Source organism: Manis javanica, chromosome 9, assembly GCF_040802235.1.
Source record: "Manis javanica isolate MJ-LG chromosome 9, MJ_LKY, whole genome shotgun sequence".
Lineage (NCBI taxonomy): Eukaryota > Metazoa > Chordata > Mammalia > Pholidota > Manidae > Manis > Manis javanica.
In genome coordinates this window covers 55,713,984-55,730,720 of record NC_133164.1, presented here as the reverse complement: position 1 = coordinate 55,730,720, position 16,737 = coordinate 55,713,984, and the positions used below count along the sequence as shown (strand labels likewise).

The window sequence follows — 16,737 nt, the reverse complement described above, 5'->3', positions numbered from 1 at the left end:
AAATTGGGTAGGTAATTCATAGAGGAATTAGAAATTGCCTATAAATGCTCAAACTCACTATAGGGGAATGCCAGTGAAAATAGCATTTTTAACCCATGTGATTGGCAGAAATGAAGAATACTAATACTATCAAGTGGGATTTTACATTGTTAAAGCTGTTATGAGGTACAGTTTGGCAACAGTAAAAATAAAAATTATACTTATCTTTGATCTAGCAAATCTAGTTTGAAATCTCTTCTAAAGAAATACTTGCACTTGTTAAGCAAAGTAGATATCAAATGTTCATTGAACTAACTTAATTTATAACAGTAAGTTACTGAAAACAAACTAAATGTCTGTCAGGAGGAAACTGGTTGAATAAATTTTGATATGTTCATATCATGAAATGCTTTGCAGATATTGAAATGAAGGTGGTTTACCTCGGTGTATGACATGAAAAGATCTTTGTGTAGTCTTAGTCCCATTATTTTAAAGATGTGAATATCAAGGCTTGTTTTTATGCATATAACACTGAACTATGCCATTAACTATATTAGTGTTACCACTGGAATAAGAATGGCAATGGGAAGAGCATAAGGGAATTTCATATTTTACTCTGTATATGTAAGAATGAAGACTTCTAACTGACAATCTGTACATTGAAGAGAGAAGGCAGTACTCAAATATATATAATTCTTATACATATACTTTTTATTTATCCATGATTATTTGCATGTGATTACTAGAGGTAAAATTGTTTTATCAAAGTGTATAAATATTCTTAAGGGTTTTACCCATATTGCTAAGTTATTTTCCAGGATAGATATGCTAGTTTACATTGCTATCACCAGAGAATGAACATCTGTTTTATCTGTACCTTTGCCAATACCTAGTATTATAATTAGGGACAGGGAAAGGCTCTTTAATATATGAAAGTGGCATATTTATATATCATTTGTGTTTCTTTTCATGAATTGCCTGTTCATGTTCTTAACCCATTCTTTTCACTAGTAGTTCTTTATACATGAAGAAGGTCAACGTTTCCTTATGTATTGCATGTAGTTTTCTGTTACATATTCTTAAAAATCTCTGCCTTGTTAAATATGCCATTCTAATTACATTTAATATTTTCCTGATGATTCTAATCATCTATATGAATCAGGTTTTGTAAGGCAGTTATAATATAACCTCAAGCTATAAGATTTCTAAATTTCTTGATGGTTTCACATTCTTATTTTTGAGTTCCATTGTGCTTTCTGATTTTTCTTTTTTTTCTTTAATTAAGTATCATTGATATACATTCTTATGAAGGTTTCATGTGAAAAACATTGTGGTTACTACTTTCACCCATATTATCAAGTCCCCCCCATGCCCCATTGCAGTCACTGTCCATCAGCATAGTAAGATGCCACAGAGTCACTATTTGTCTTACCTGTGCTGCACTGTCTTCCCCGCAACCCCACACACACCATGTGCACCAATCATAATACCCCTCAATCCCCTTCTCCCTCTCTCCTCTCGCAACCTTCTCCAACCTTCCCCTTTGGTAACCGCTAGTCCCTTCTTGGAGTGTGTGAGTCTGCTGCTGTTTTGGTCCTTCAGTTCTCCACAAATGAGGGAAATCATTTGGCACCTGTCTTTCTCTGCCTGGCTTATTTCACTGAACATAATACCCTCTAGCTCCATCCATGTTGTTGCAAATGGTAGGATTTGTTTTCTTCTTGGCTGTTGTAAATAGTGCTGCAATAAACATAGGGGTGCATATGTCTTTTTGGATCTGTGATCTTGTTTTATTTGGGTAAATTCCTCAGAGTGGAATTACTGGGTCAAATGATATTTCTATTTTTAGTTTCTTGAGGAACCTTCGTATTGCTTTCCACAATGGTTTAACTAATTTACATTCCCACCAGCAGTGTAGGAGGGTCCCCCTTTCTCCTCATCCTCGCCAGCATTTGTTGTTCCTTGTCTTTTCGATATTGGCCATCCTAACTCGTGTGAGGTGATAATCTCATTGTGGTTTTAGTTTGCATTTCCCTGGTAATTAGTGATGTGGAGCATCTTTTCATGTGCCTATTGGCTATCTAACTTTCCTCTTTGGAAAAGTGTCTGTTTATATCCTCTGCCGATTTTTTAATCGGGTTATTTGCTTTTTTGGGTGTTGAGGCATGTGAGTTCTTTATATTTTAGATGTTAACCCCTTGTTGGATATGTCGTTTACAAATATATTCTCCCATACTGTAGGATGTCTTTTTGTTCTACTGATGGTGTCCTTTGCTGTACAGAAGGTTTTTAGTTTGATGTAGTGTCATGTGTTCATTTTTGCTTTTGTTTCCCTTGCCTGAGAAGATGTGTTCAGGAAAAAGTTGCTCATGTTTATATTCAAGAGATTTTTGCCTATGTTTTCTTCTAAGAGTTTTATGGTTTCATGACTTCCATTCAGGTCTTTGATCCATTTCGAGTGTACTTTTGTGTATGGAGTTAAGACAATACTCCAGTTTAATTCTCTTAGAGTAGCAGTCTGGTTTTGCCAACAGCAGTTGTTGAAGAGGCTGTCTTTTCCCTATTGTACATCCAGGGCTCCTTTATTATATATTAATTGACCATATATGCTTGGGTTTATATCTGGGCTCTCAGTTCTATTCCATTGATCTATAGGTCTGTTCTTGTGCCAGTACCAAATTGTCCTGATTACTATGGCTTTGTAGTAGAGCTTGGAGTTGGGGGGTGTAACCCCCCGCAGCTTTATTCTTCCTTCTCAGGAATGCTTTGGCTATTTGGAGTCTTTTGTGGTTCCATATGAATTTTAGAACTATTTGTTCTAGTTTGTTGCTGTTGGTATTTTGATAGGGATTGCATTGAATCTGTAGATTGCTTTAGACAGGGTGGCCAGTTTATTAATATTAATTATTCCTATCCATGAGCACTGTATGTATTTCCATTTATTGGTGTCTTCTTTAATTTCTCTCATGAGTGTCTCGTAGTTTTCATGGTATAGGTCTTTCACTTCCTTGGTTAGGTTTATTCCTAGGTATTTTATTCTTTTTGATGCAGTTGTGAATGGAATTGTTTACCTGATTTCTCTTTCTGCTAGTTCTTCGTTAGTATATAGGAATGCAACAGATTTCTGCATATTAATTTTGTATCCTGCAACTTTGCTGAAAATCAGTTATGCTTTCTGATTTTTCTTTTTTTGTTAGTGGACTGTCAGTTACAGTGTGCCTACTTTGTAAGCCATCTCATATAGCCTAGGAAAACATCTTACTTTTGATTATACTAGAGATGCATAAAATAAGTAGTTTCCAAATAAAGACTCGGGTGTTTTCTTCTAAGCAAAATATATTAGCTTTAGTGCATTGACTTTGATGTATATTTTAAGTGCTCAGGCTGACCCCTTTTGGTTGAGTGGTTTGGGATTAAAGACTGTAAGCTTCCATTTCAAAAAAACTTCTCATTTTTCCATTTGTTCTATATTGGTGGTATTTCAGGTAGCAATTTTTAGATGGGTAGATCATTACTGTTAATACTGTCAAAAACACTGTGAACTGTTACTCTTTCATCCAGTTTACCCTTAATTAATGTTTGGTTATAGAATTTTATCTATCTGTCAATAATTTAAGCATATAATCAAACCAGATTATTGAGTCCTTTTATTCTTGATTTTAAGTATCTCAGTGGAGTATAAATAAAAACTAGTGATAACCATTATTCATTTAATTAAATTCAGTATCTCCAATTATTTTATCTAGTAAAGGCCTCATGCCCTTAAATGTCTAGTACTTGCTTTCTAATTGGAAGGCATACTTTTCGTCTATATATTTACTGAGAAATTGTCATTATATTCTAGTATGAGGTAGTCAAATTTATTCACACAGATAATGGATATAGCCACTTTTTCAGTCTCCAAGCATGAATGGATAGTTCGCATTCTAATGTATTTGACCTATGCTATGTCTTATTAAATAATCAAGTAAGACTGCTTATCTGTATTGTATTTTTTAGTTCCTCATTCTAGTTCTTTACCCAAGGTTGAAAAATGGTGATCTTAAGTACTGAAAGTATAGCTTGAGAAAGCACTTCAGTTTGTAATCAAACCCAACATGGTCATATGTTAGGATAGAAGTTAGTGACATTCCCTCCTCCAAGCTTCTTGGCATTTATGGCAAATAAGAGTGCGAGGAGTGCCAACAGCCACGAAAACTTCTGTGTATTATAATGAAATGCTCTGCATACTCTTCTTCCTTTTTTTCCTCCTTAACTATCCTTCATATTTTCATTGGAAAAAATGAATGGAAATAAAGATGTGGTATCAGATCCATTGAGGAGAGGGACAGTTCTAATATAAGAGATGTGGTATCAGATCCACTGAGGAGAGGGACAGTTCTAATATAAGATACTAGTACAAATCACTTGTAATGAAAATGTTAAAGGTCCTTCAGAAGTTAGCTTGGGTTTATATCTAGGCTCTCAGTGCTATTTCATTGATCTATGGGTCTGTTAGTATTAAAGCAAACTTTAGTTTTAGGTAAAAAGTAGTTGTGCCACTAATAAACACAAAATAAAGGAAGCAGTGTTGCATGCCTAATGTAACGTTTATTCAACTAATGAATTTTTAAGAAAATCAAGGAGACAGTCACATTATTTGCAGCATGAAATAGTGAAGACTTTAGTGTCTTTAATACTTAGAATTTACACTTGAGTTTGTTAATTTTATCTTTTAAAAAATCCCATCTCCTAACCAAAAACCCAAGACCCCAGACAATTCAGAATCACCCCCAGAAAACCCAGAAACCTTTAAAGTATTTGTCTTTTCACAAAGATATAATCTTATCATGAGATTAGCTATATTGATTTTATTTCTTTATAGAAACACTATATAATTCTTTGATGTCTTAGAAGTATGTTATTTTAATAGAAGTATCTACCATTTTAATTTGCATAAAAATTAGTTGAAAAAATTCCTCCAATTTTTGGCATAAGTAATTATGATAGTTTCTGACAATGGAATTTTTATTTTAAAGATTCTGACAATGGAGACATTAATTACGATTATGTTCATGAGTTATCATTGGAAATGAAGCGTCAGAAGATACAAAGAGAATTAATGAAGCTGGAACAAGAAAACATGGAGAAGAGAGAAGAAATTATTATAAAGAAAGAGGTATTCTATAGAGAAGTCATTAGCTTCTGGTTACTTGAAAGGGGAAGCAAGCATAGTGTTCTTTCAGCGTGTGCAGCCCACTGCCGTACTACCCAACCTCCAGCAGTGTGGTCAAGAAGGCTGGCTTACAGCTGTTCCTTACACGTTACCTGAACGTCCTATTCAGTATAGAGATATTCCACAGAATTGAGCATGTGACATTGTAGACCCACTTACAGGGCATGGTTTACTAAGACCCCCTTCCTGGTCAGTGAAGCAAGTACATTAAATATGCAATAAGGACAGTGTTTATTCAGTGTGTGTAAATGAGCCCATTCTGTCTTGCTTCCATTGCTCTCTTTAAGCCAAACAGCAATACATGCTGCTTTCTGCAGCTAATTGACAGTGTTATTCAGTGCAGTCTAAGTTCACTGTATTAGAGCACATACATGAGAGGATAGTCTTCTAGGGCACTTTTGAAGTTCAGTTCTATTATCCCTTAAGAACAAGTTACATGAAAGAGGCAACCTGCACTACTTTCTTTCAGTAAGTTTTAGCAAATACCAGTCTGTCATGCTTCCACTGATGGACTGAAAGCAACTTCTTTTGTGTGTTCCCCTGAATCTAGTTGCAAAACCTATTCATAACACATTTATCTCTTGGAGTTAAATTGTATTAGGTTGTTGATACATTGATCAACTTACTGTGTATCAACCACTTCATATAAATCATTTAATCTTCATGTTACTCTATTAGATAAATAGGAAATATTTTTGCTTTTGAACAGTGAACAGTACTGAGGTTCTGTTGCTGAGTTACCAGCTATTATAAAATGGGATTTACATGTCTGTTTTTTAGTCCCATGCTATTTTTAGAATACTTATTTCTTTTCTAAAAAGTAGAGAAATATAATTTGAATAATTTGTGATTTTTCTTAGATTTTGAAATTTCGTACTTTTAGTTTGCTTTGTTGATGTTAGGGTAGTTAATTAGCATATTGGTTAAAAGCGTGGGTTCAAACCAAAATTAAGACATGATGGCTACCATAGCATTTGATATTTCATCTCAAGTTTGATGTAATTTAAAACATATGCTTTGCTGTCTGATTATAAGAACCATGGTTGGAGTTCCTGAATTGAGTTACTGAATTCTCTTGAAAGGTTTCACCAGAAGTGATTAGATCAAAATTGTCTCCATCACCATCTCTAAGAAAGTCTAGCAAATCTCCTAAGCGAAAATCAAGCCCTAAGTTATCATCATCAGCCAGCAAGAAAGACAGGAAGACAACTGCAGTATCTTCTCCTTTGTTGGACCAGCAGAGGTCAGTAGGGTGATAAATAGTCCAGAATGAAATAGCTTTTTCTGAAGTGATACTCCAAAGAATTAAAAGAAAATTACAGAGAACACTAAAAAATCAGTGTCACTGTGTTTCATAGCTTTTTATTTTTAAAAATGCTTTTAATATTAATTTTAAAAAAATAAAAATATATATTTCGTGTTCTTCCCTCTTGAATTTGTTTTTTATGATGCTGTGCATGTGTTTATACTTCCATAATATATATCATTTGGGGATATGTAGTACTATTTTCAGCGGTTTAATCTTAATATAGATACAACTTTCTTTCTGCAACTTGCTTTTTCACTTAACATATTTTAACATTTACCTGTATTGGTGTGTGTAGCATAGTTCTTCTATTTCAGTGCTTATACTATATATCTACTTGTCTGTTGAACATTTGTTTATAGCTTTTAGGTATTACAAGTTATACACAGTGAACATTCCTGTGTCCTTGTATACATGATCAAGAGATAAGGTTCTTTATTGTACATTCATAGCAGTATGAATATATTATTTAGAATTATTGGAGTAGCCATTTGAAGATATAAAAATATAAGGCAGGAGACAATTTTTCATTTAGTGTCACCCTGTACTATTTAAATTTTAAGTGCACACACTAATTTTATTCAAGAAAAAAAATGAAAAACCTCTTCCCAACATTTGACCAGTTGGTAAACTGTCTGAACCCACAAAATGAAACTCCAATTTTTTGAGGGGCTTTACCCCTATTTCAAACTGTAGTTACTTTTTGCCTACAGTATTTTATCATCCTAACTGTATTTCCTTTATCTAGTGTCCTCTCCCACACAAAAACATTTCATTCAGTAACTTCAACCCATTCCTTTCAAAGATATTGTGAGAAAAATGTTAAAAAAAATAATTCCAGTTAATTATGCCATTGAAAAACTCAATGGTTTTCCATTCTGTTGAATGAAATTCAGATCCTTTAAAAATAACATTCATATTTTGGTCTGAAAAAAGTCTCTTTCATATTGTCCAATGTTCTTCCTGTCATCTTCCACCTTTAATTCTTCAGTGTCTAGCTCAAATTGTACCTTTTCTCTGAAGTTCTCCCATTAACCTTTACCAGACATAATTTCTGTTCCCTTTGTGTATTTCAGATTTTACTTATACTTCTCTCTTAATATTAATTGCTGTTGGCATATTTTATCTGTGATATTTTATCTGTTTTACAACCCCTACATATTGTATCTAAGCTCCATGAAGACTGAGATCTTGATGGTTCATTGTGCTATTCCCCCACAGTACCTACTTTGAGTTGTAATAAAGCACACTTAAAGTTCACATGATCCTCTGCATTGCTCCTGGGATTGAGCAAATATTGCAAAGCAAAGTTGAACTTTAGAGTGATGTCCACCCCACTTGCTCTTTATACTCTTGGCTAACCAATTATATAACTTTCTCTCATTTCCATCCATTTCCCCCTCAAAAAAGCATATTATAAATACTATTTTTTCATTTTCTTATCCTATTTATTAAATCTTTTAATTAAATCTCTTCACAGAAAGTTTTAAAAATGATTTAGTTCAGGGGTTAGTTTCATCCTATTCTTTTTTATATAGTCTTCTCTTAATGTTTTTCAGTAACTCACTATCCTTTGATGACTACTTAGCATGAATAGTTGACTTAGCTACATTATTTCTAAGATGTTGTTGACTTTAAGATGCAACATTAATTTAATAATAGAAACAGAAGGACCTAGAAAACCATATGTTGAAGGTACAAAGAAAACATTGAATTGAATATGGAGTTTACATTGCCTAGAGTGTAGCACCATCAACGTTTAGTTTTATTGCTGAATCATACTAAAAACTGTTTAAAGACATATTAAGCAGTGAATAAGAATTAGAATTTCAGTTAAAATTCAGTGAGTATTGCAACTTACGCCAGTAAGTCAGCTGAGGTGACACTAAGGTCAGCAGACTCCTTGTCCTACATGGTTATCATATTGAGTAGGCAGGGATGATTACAAATGAACACTCACACTTCTCCCTGAGGGCTGGCAGGTTTTTTTGGTGTTCATTTTGAGACAGCCTGATAATAAGCTTTATGTTCTTAAGTGGGATACACTGTGGCTTAGAATCACTATATGTATTACTATTCTGTCTGTCTACTTTGCATCTTAGTTTTTATTAGGTAACCTTTTCTTTTATGGCTCTTTATACACAGATGTGTAAACTATGTCAAAAGCTATTCAAAAGAAGTAATTTTGGGGAGAGAGAGAAAGGTTATAAAAATGATAGAAGTCGATAATTGAACTCTATGCCCCAGATAGGAAGTGGGCTCTGTGCCACTAAGGAATAATCAATTGACAAAAAATGTTGAAAGATGTTGTTGACTTCTCAATGTGCAAAACAAATTTTGGCCCCTTCAGTTGGAATACAATTGAAAACTTTTTATCTGTAATATGCTTGTGTTTTCCAATCACATGTATTTTTGAAGGGAATGTGAAGAAATTCAGCCCTTTAGTGTTCTTTAGTGAGTGTTTTGAGATAATTCTGGTTGTTATAATAGCTTAATCCTGAAATGTAAGTTTAATGCACTGAAAGTTTATTTCTCACTCAAGTAAAGTTGAAATTGGTATTTCTGATTAACAGATGACTTTCCTATACATGGTGTTTCAGTAACCCAGGCTCTGCTTTCTTGGGTTTTCAAGGACACCAAAAAATAGAATATGCGAAGAAAAAATTAATTGGAGTATTGCTTTATTTAGGTATATAGTTTACAGTTGCCTGGTGTATGAGAGTCTCTTAACTAGTTAGGCCTAGAAGTGGTGTACATCAGTTTCACCCATACTCTTTTGCCAAAACTTGGTCACTTGGTCCTACTGGATTTCAAAAAATCTAGACAGTGTGGTCTAACAGTATTGCCCAGGGACAGAAATTTAGAAAAATAACTAGCTAGTGTCTGTCACAGGCAGTAATGTGAAAAATACAGTTTGTATCAAGAATTCATCTATCATTTTATCTTGAAAATAGTTTTTTAAATAATTTTTTATACAGATACCAACTATTGATTAGTTTTTGTTTTTTAAGTGAAAAATATTTAGAAATTGAGACATTCATTACTTATCTATACACATAAAAAGTTTGAGTCATCTCAAATATGCAGTAAGATGTTGCTAATATGGCTCTTGGCAGAAAGCAGAAGTGAAAAATAGAGTTGCTTTTGTACTTTATCTTTTTGAAATGTTACCAGCAATTTTGAGGAAGAATATTTCCATTACCTTTTTGTAGCTAAGGAATCTTGGGGTTAGAGAACTCAAGGTCACAGGTAGTAAATTCTAGAATTTAGGCTTACATCATCATTTATAAGACTCAATAGACAATGAAATGAGTAGTTAGTGAAAACTTACCAGATGTATCAAAAGAAAAGGCTACTTAAAAGCTCACTACCAGATGGGATTCAAGATGGCGGTATGAGAGAATAAAGGAAGGAGAGCATAGGAAATTTCAATAGATACAGATATTTAAAAGAAAAGATAACATCCATTCATGATAAAAAAGAAATACCCTGAGCAATTATGGAATTGAAGTATACACTCTTAATCTGATAAACAGCATCCACAAGAACTCCAGAAGAACATTATACTAAATGGTGAAATATAAAATGCTTTTCTGATTAAGATTAGGAAAAATAATGGATGCATACTATACAACTTCTATTCAGCATTGTATAAGATGGCCTTAGTGATTTAAATCAAGCAGAAGAAAAAATTTAGTAGCGTAAAGATGTGAAAACAGTAAGTAAAATTATCTCTATTTGGTTTTTAAATGATTGCTTACATAGAGTATGTTAAATATTCACAAAAATATTAGAGCTCAAAATTAAATTTTGTGAATTCCTAAGTTACAATTTAATGTATATGATTAATGTATTTTTATATTCTAATAGCAATAGGAAAATAAGATTAAAAATAAATATTTCTACTTAAGGTATCATAAAAAATAGGAATAAATTTAAGGAACATCTGAAGCTCTCTAGAATAAATGCCACCCAAAAAAAAGTGCTGAGTGAAAAAATAAGAAAATCAAAGTAATAAATGAAGAAATATACCATGGTCATGGAAAACACAATATTGTTAATATGCCAGTTCTTCCAAATTGATCTGTAGATTCAGTGACATTATCATCATAATACCATCAGGACTTCTTTTTTTTTCTTTTGTGGAAATTTGCAAGCAAATTTGAAGAGGAGGAGCAAAGAGAAGTTACATTATATGACTTTAGAATTTATTCTCAAACAAATGTAATCTCAGAACTGTAATGTTAGCCTAAGGATCAATAAATAGTTGAAATATAATTTAAAAAAAAAACAAAAAACTCACTACCAAAGTGAACACTCAGTGTTGTAGAAAACAGCAGCAAATCTAAATAATCAATTCATAATTTCAATGTGATTTGAGAGGATGTTATATTGACATGATCAGAGCAGTTGATCATGAGAATAAAAACAATCAGTAAACAAAGATTTTAGAAGAAAAATTATTTTTAAACTGAAAATAGGATAATAAGATGGCCAGATTTGGAGTTAATAGAATGAGTACTGCTTAAAACAAAAACTACTGAATTTGAGGACAAATATATATATATAGGAAATCAAAAGGAGAGATGGAAATAACAGAAAAATAAGACATGGAGGAGAAATCCAGAAGATGCACTGACTATAATAAAGCAAACCAGAGAGACTTAGGTCATATGGAGAATTGGTGAAATAAAAATAGAAGAAATTGAGTAAAAGAGGTGAGGTTTTAGATAGAAACAGCTCTCACTGAGTTGTGGAAAAGTTTTAAAAAGAAAAGCTAGATTTATCTCAGTGAATTTTTAATTTCCAAGGAATAATATTTATAAGCAGGTAACCTGCATAGGGGAAAAAATGACTTTCTTTAGGCTTTTCATCTATAACACTAAATGCTACAAGATATAACAGTGTTTATAGAGCTCTGAAGGAAAAGAATGTTGACACCAAAATGCTGTATCCAGTCAAACTGTTGTTTGGGTATGAGGTAAAGATAATTTTATATATATAAGGGCTCACATAAAGAGCCAAAGTTAATCTGTATCCAAAACTTTATTCCCAGTAGATTAAATGTGAAAGACAAAATTCCAGAATTTTAGGGGACTATCTTTGTAGTCCAAGAGTTAGGAAAGATTTCTTAAGTAATACTCAAAGAATTTACATGAATGTTTACTAACAATATGTAGGATTTCATTTATAGATGATGTAATTGTGTTTTGTAATGATGAGGACATGGAGACCACCTAAAAAACTTCTTAATATCTAATTATTTAAAGAAGTACTGGAGCATATCTCTTCAGTGAAATTCTATACAATCTATAAACATAATTATGTAAATCTAGATACCCATGCTATATTTCATACAAAAAATTCTACAAAACATTGTAATAGAATGGGAGTAGGGGAAGAAGGGAGGGAAAGAGACATAGAAAAAGTGTGGACATATATTCAAGGTGTTAACAGTGGTTATCTTTGAGTTGTGAATTTAGAGGTGATTTTTACTTTGTTCATCTGTTTTTCTATAAAAGCTTAAAAAAATTCAGCTCATGCTGAATTTCCTTTCCTGGAAGAACCTTTTCCTATTCCAACACTGTCTTTCTCAGAAACCTACCCTTTAAAGTTAAATAAAAAGCAATGTTAAGAAATAAGTAGCAAATAAATTATTTCTTTGCTCATTTTTGTGTGTTAATTTTTTCTGGATATTGATTACTAGTATACGACATAGTGAAAGATTAGTATATGTTAAAAGGAATGTTAATGTTTCTTAAATGTGCTTTGTTAAAATGAAAAAAAAATCTATATGACTGTCCAAAAGTATTTGAACCTCTAATGAAAGCTTATGTGTTACCTTTAGGAATTCAAAAAGCAACCAAAGTAAAAAGAAAGGACCTCGCACGCCTAGTCCGCCCCCTCCTATGCAGGAAGATATTGCTCTAGGGAAAAAATATAAAGAGAAGTATAAAATAAAAGACAGAATAGAAGAAAAACCAAGAGATGGAAAGGACAGAGGACGAGATTTTGAAAGACAAAAAGAAAAAAGAGACAAGCCAAGGTAAACAGGATTGTTTGTTTTTAACAATCATACTTTTGTAAATATAAAATACTTAAGATGCTTTAGCCATGTAATGGAATTTTTAGTGTTCTTAACTGTATTTGTATATTTAATAATTTCCATATTGTTATGGCTAATTCAATACATATTAATGTAAAATGTTTTAACTATATTAATAGAAACAAAATTTAAGCATACAGTTCAGGAATGTTAAGTAAATTCACATTGTCTTGAAACAGATCTCCGAATGTTTTCATTTTGCAAATCTGAAACTCTGTACCCATCAAACAACTACCTTTTCCCCCCTTCATGAAAGGGGGAATAGAATCATTTTCTCTTTTTTGTGACTGGTTTATTTCACTTAGCATAATGTCTTCATGGTTCATCCATGTTGTAGCATGTGTCAGGATTGCCTTCATTTTTAAAGCTGAGTGATACCCCATTGTCTGTATATACCACATTTTGTTTATCCATGTATCTATCAAAGGACACGTGGGTTGCTTCCACCTCTTAGCTACTGTGAATAAGTGCTGTCATAAACATGGGTGTGCAGATATCTCTTTAAGACCCTTCTTTTGAACATACATTTTTTCATAGAAGTACAGATGGCCGACAGGCACATGAAAAGATACTCCACACTGCTAATCATCATGGTGATGGAAATCAAAATGACAGTGAGGTATCACCCCACACCAGTCAGAGTGGCTACTATCCAAAAGACAAGAAATAACAAGTGTTGGCAAGGATGTGGAGAAATGGGAACCCTCCTACAACGCTGTTGGTGGGAATGTAAACCGGTGTAGCCACTGTGGAAAATAGTATGGAGGTTCAAAAAACTAAAAATAGAAATCATGTAGCCCAGTAATTCCACTTCTGGGAATGAATCCGAAGAAAACAGAATCCCTGATTTGGAAAAATATATGCTCTCCTGTGTTTATTGCCATATTATGTAAATAGCCAAGATACGTAAGCAACCAAAGTGTCCATCAGTAGATGAATGGATAAAGAAGAGGTGGTACATATACACAATAGAATATTATTCAGCCATAAAAAGGAAAGAAATCTTGCCATTTGTGGCAACATGGATGGACCTAGAGGGTATTATGCTAAGTGAAATAAGCCAGGCAGAGAAAGATAATTACCATGTGATTTCACTTATTTATGGAATCTAAAAATGAAACAGAATGAACAATATAGCAGTAAACTCAAAGACACTGAAAAGTGACTGGTGGCTACCATGGGGGAGTGGTTGGGGTGGGTGGGTGGGGAGAGTGAGAGGGATAAGAGGGCACAAAAATTCTCAATTATAATAGAAGTTGGTCACAGGGATGGTAGTATAGCATGGAGAATATAGCCAGTGATTCTGTAACACCTTCCTTTGTTGACAGATAGTAACTACACTAGTTAGGGTGAGGATTTAATCATTTGGATAACTGTTGAACCACCCTGTTGTATACTTGAAACCAGTATAAGATTGTATATCAACTATACTTCAAAAAAAAAACCCTTCTTTCAATTACTTTGGATGTATATTCTTCAGAAGTCAGATCGCTGGATCATATAGTAGTTCTATTTTTAATTTTTTGAGGAACATTCATACTGTTTCCATACAAATTACCCCATTTTACAATATCACCAACAATGTACAAAGGTTCTAATTTCTCCACATCCTCAACAACACTTGCTATTTTCTGTGTTTTGGGTAGTAGCTATCCTTATGTCTGTAATATCATTGTGGTTTTGATTTGCATTTCACTGATGTCAAGCGTATTTTTGTATGCATGCTGATCATTTGTGTATCATCTTTGGAGTTATGTCTATTTGATTCCATTACCAATATTTATTTGAGTTACTTGATTTTTGTTGGTGAGTTTTGGGAATCCATCATATATTCTGGATATTAACCCCTTACCAGTTTTATAATTTGCAGGTATTTTCATTCCTTTCATAGGTCGCTTTTTCATTCTGTTGATAGTTTCCTTCAATGCACAAAAGTTTTTATGTTTGCTGTAGTCCCATTTGTCTATTTTTGTTTTTGTGACCTTTGCTTTTGGTGTTGTATCCAAGAAATTATTGTCAACTCCAGTGTCATGAAGATTTTGCCCTGTGTTTTCTTGTAGAAATTGTATAGTTTTAGATGTTACATTTAGGTCTTTAATCCCTTTTGAGTTAATTTTTGTATATGGTCTAAGATAAGGATCTTAACTCCATTTTTTGGCATGTAGATAGCCAGTTTTCCCAGCACTTATTTTTTTAAAAGACTCCTTTCCCCATTTAGTAGTCTTGTCACCCTTGAAGATAATTTGACCATGTATGCAAGGATTTATTTTTGGGTGCTCTATTTTACTCCATTGGTTTGTCTTTATGCTAGTACCACACTGTTCTAATTACTGTAGCTTTGTAATACATTTTGAAATCAAGAAGTGGTTTGCTAGTACTTTGTTGAGGATCTTTTGCATCAGTATTCATCAAGACTATTGGTCTGTAGTTTTCTTTTCTTATAGTGTTTTTGTCTGGCTTTGGTATTGGGGTAATATTGGCCACATAGAATGAGCTTAGGAATGTTTTTTGGGAGAGTTCCAGAGGATTGGTGTTAATCCTTTAAATGGTTAGTAGTATTCTTCAGGGAAGCCATCTGCTCCTGGGCTTTTCCTTTCTGTGAAGTTTTACTTAATGATTCAATAACCTTACTCATCAGTCTGTTCATATTTTCTATTTCTTAATGACTCAGTGTAGATAGGTTGTGTTGTTTTAGGAATTTGTCCATTATTTCTAGGTTATCCAATTTGTTACACAGTTTTTCATAGTATTCTCTTATAATCCTTTTTATTTCTGTGGCATCAGTTGTATTGACTCCTCTTTGCTGATTTTGGTTATTTGAATCTTCTCTCTTTTTCTTAATACAGCTAAGGATTTGTCAATTTTGTTGATGTTTTAAAAAATCCAACTTAGTTTTGTTGATTATTTCAGTTATTTTTCTATTCTTTGTTTTGATCTCTGCTCCAATTTTATTTCTTTCCTTCTGCTAGCTTTGAATTTCATTTTTTTGTAGTTTCTTGAGGTGTAAAGTTAGGTTGTTAATTTGAGATCTTTCTTATTTTAAAGTACACATTTATAGCTATAAACTTCCCTCTTAGCACTGTTTTCACTGTATCTCATAAGTTTAGGTACATTGTTTTCATTTTAATTTGTCTCTCAAAGTATCCTTTATTTCCCTTGTGACATCTTTTTGACTCATTAAGTATTTAAGAGTGTATTGTTTAATTTCCACATATTTGGATTTTCCACATTTCCTTGTGCTGTTGATTTCTAGTTTTGTTCCATTTTGATCAGATACTTTGTATGATTTCAATCTTTTTAACTTTGTTAACCCTTGTTTTATGGCCTAAAATGTTTTATCATGGAGTACATTCCCTGTACACTTGAAGAGAATGTATATTCTGCTGTGGTTGGGTAGAGTGTTCTTTCTGTGTTTGCTAGGTCCAGTTCATCTATAGTATTGTTCAAATACTATTTTGATCTTCTGTTAGTAAACATTAACTTTTTGATATAAATGGAATTATGAAAAAGAGCTGAGACACTCCTGAAAATTGGTTCATTTTGAAATTTAATACTTGTTTGAAAATTTAGAGTTTAGGTTACTGCATTGACTAATTTAGATTCTTTGTGTTCAAATAAATTCTTTCTCATAAACCAGTTTTTCTCTACCGTAAAGTTAGTATATGTTAAAGCTCTATTTTCAAAACTGATGTATTATAAATTCTTGATTTTTAAAATTCATTTTTTAGTGATATTTAAGAACAAATATCTCTTGTAAAAATGAACTTGAACATAATATTTTTCTGGTTCACAGGATTTATGAAATGCTTACAGATTTGATGGGATGCTTTTCCCTTGTTCATTTTTTTTATCAGTTTTCATTTTTATTTCATGAAATTAATATTCCCTTAAGGGAAAATGTAACTCTTTAGAGGTCTCTCAGTCTGTTTTCTTCTTGAGTTACAGTAGTGGAAAATGCCCCAGCCTTGAAGTTACAAATAGAAAGTTGTATCTTGGCTCTGCCTTTAACTTGATGTGAGACTCTGAGTAAGTTATTTATTTTATCTGAGTATTTATTTCTTCAACTATAAAATATGAATGATACTGCCTCATAGGGTTGAGGTGAGGATTAAATGAGATGATGCTTAAAAT

The 16,737-nt window shown here is 32.7% G+C and overlaps 1 protein-coding gene across 12 annotated transcripts in view; it reads left to right on the top strand.

Annotated features, from left to right (window-relative positions):
* ZC3H13 (zinc finger CCCH-type containing 13) overlaps positions 1-16,737 on the top strand; it is a 99,468-nt gene that overhangs the window by 29,613 nt on the left and 53,118 nt on the right. For all 12 annotated transcript variants that reach the window (XM_073212619.1, XM_073212617.1, XM_073212622.1 and 9 more), the window contains 3 exons: positions 4,998-5,137; positions 6,277-6,437; positions 12,349-12,546. In XM_073212619.1, the coding sequence (XP_073068720.1) occupies positions 4,998-5,137; positions 6,277-6,437; positions 12,349-12,546 (499 nt within the window). The remainder of the gene's footprint in view (positions 1-4,997; positions 5,138-6,276; positions 6,438-12,348; positions 12,547-16,737) is intronic.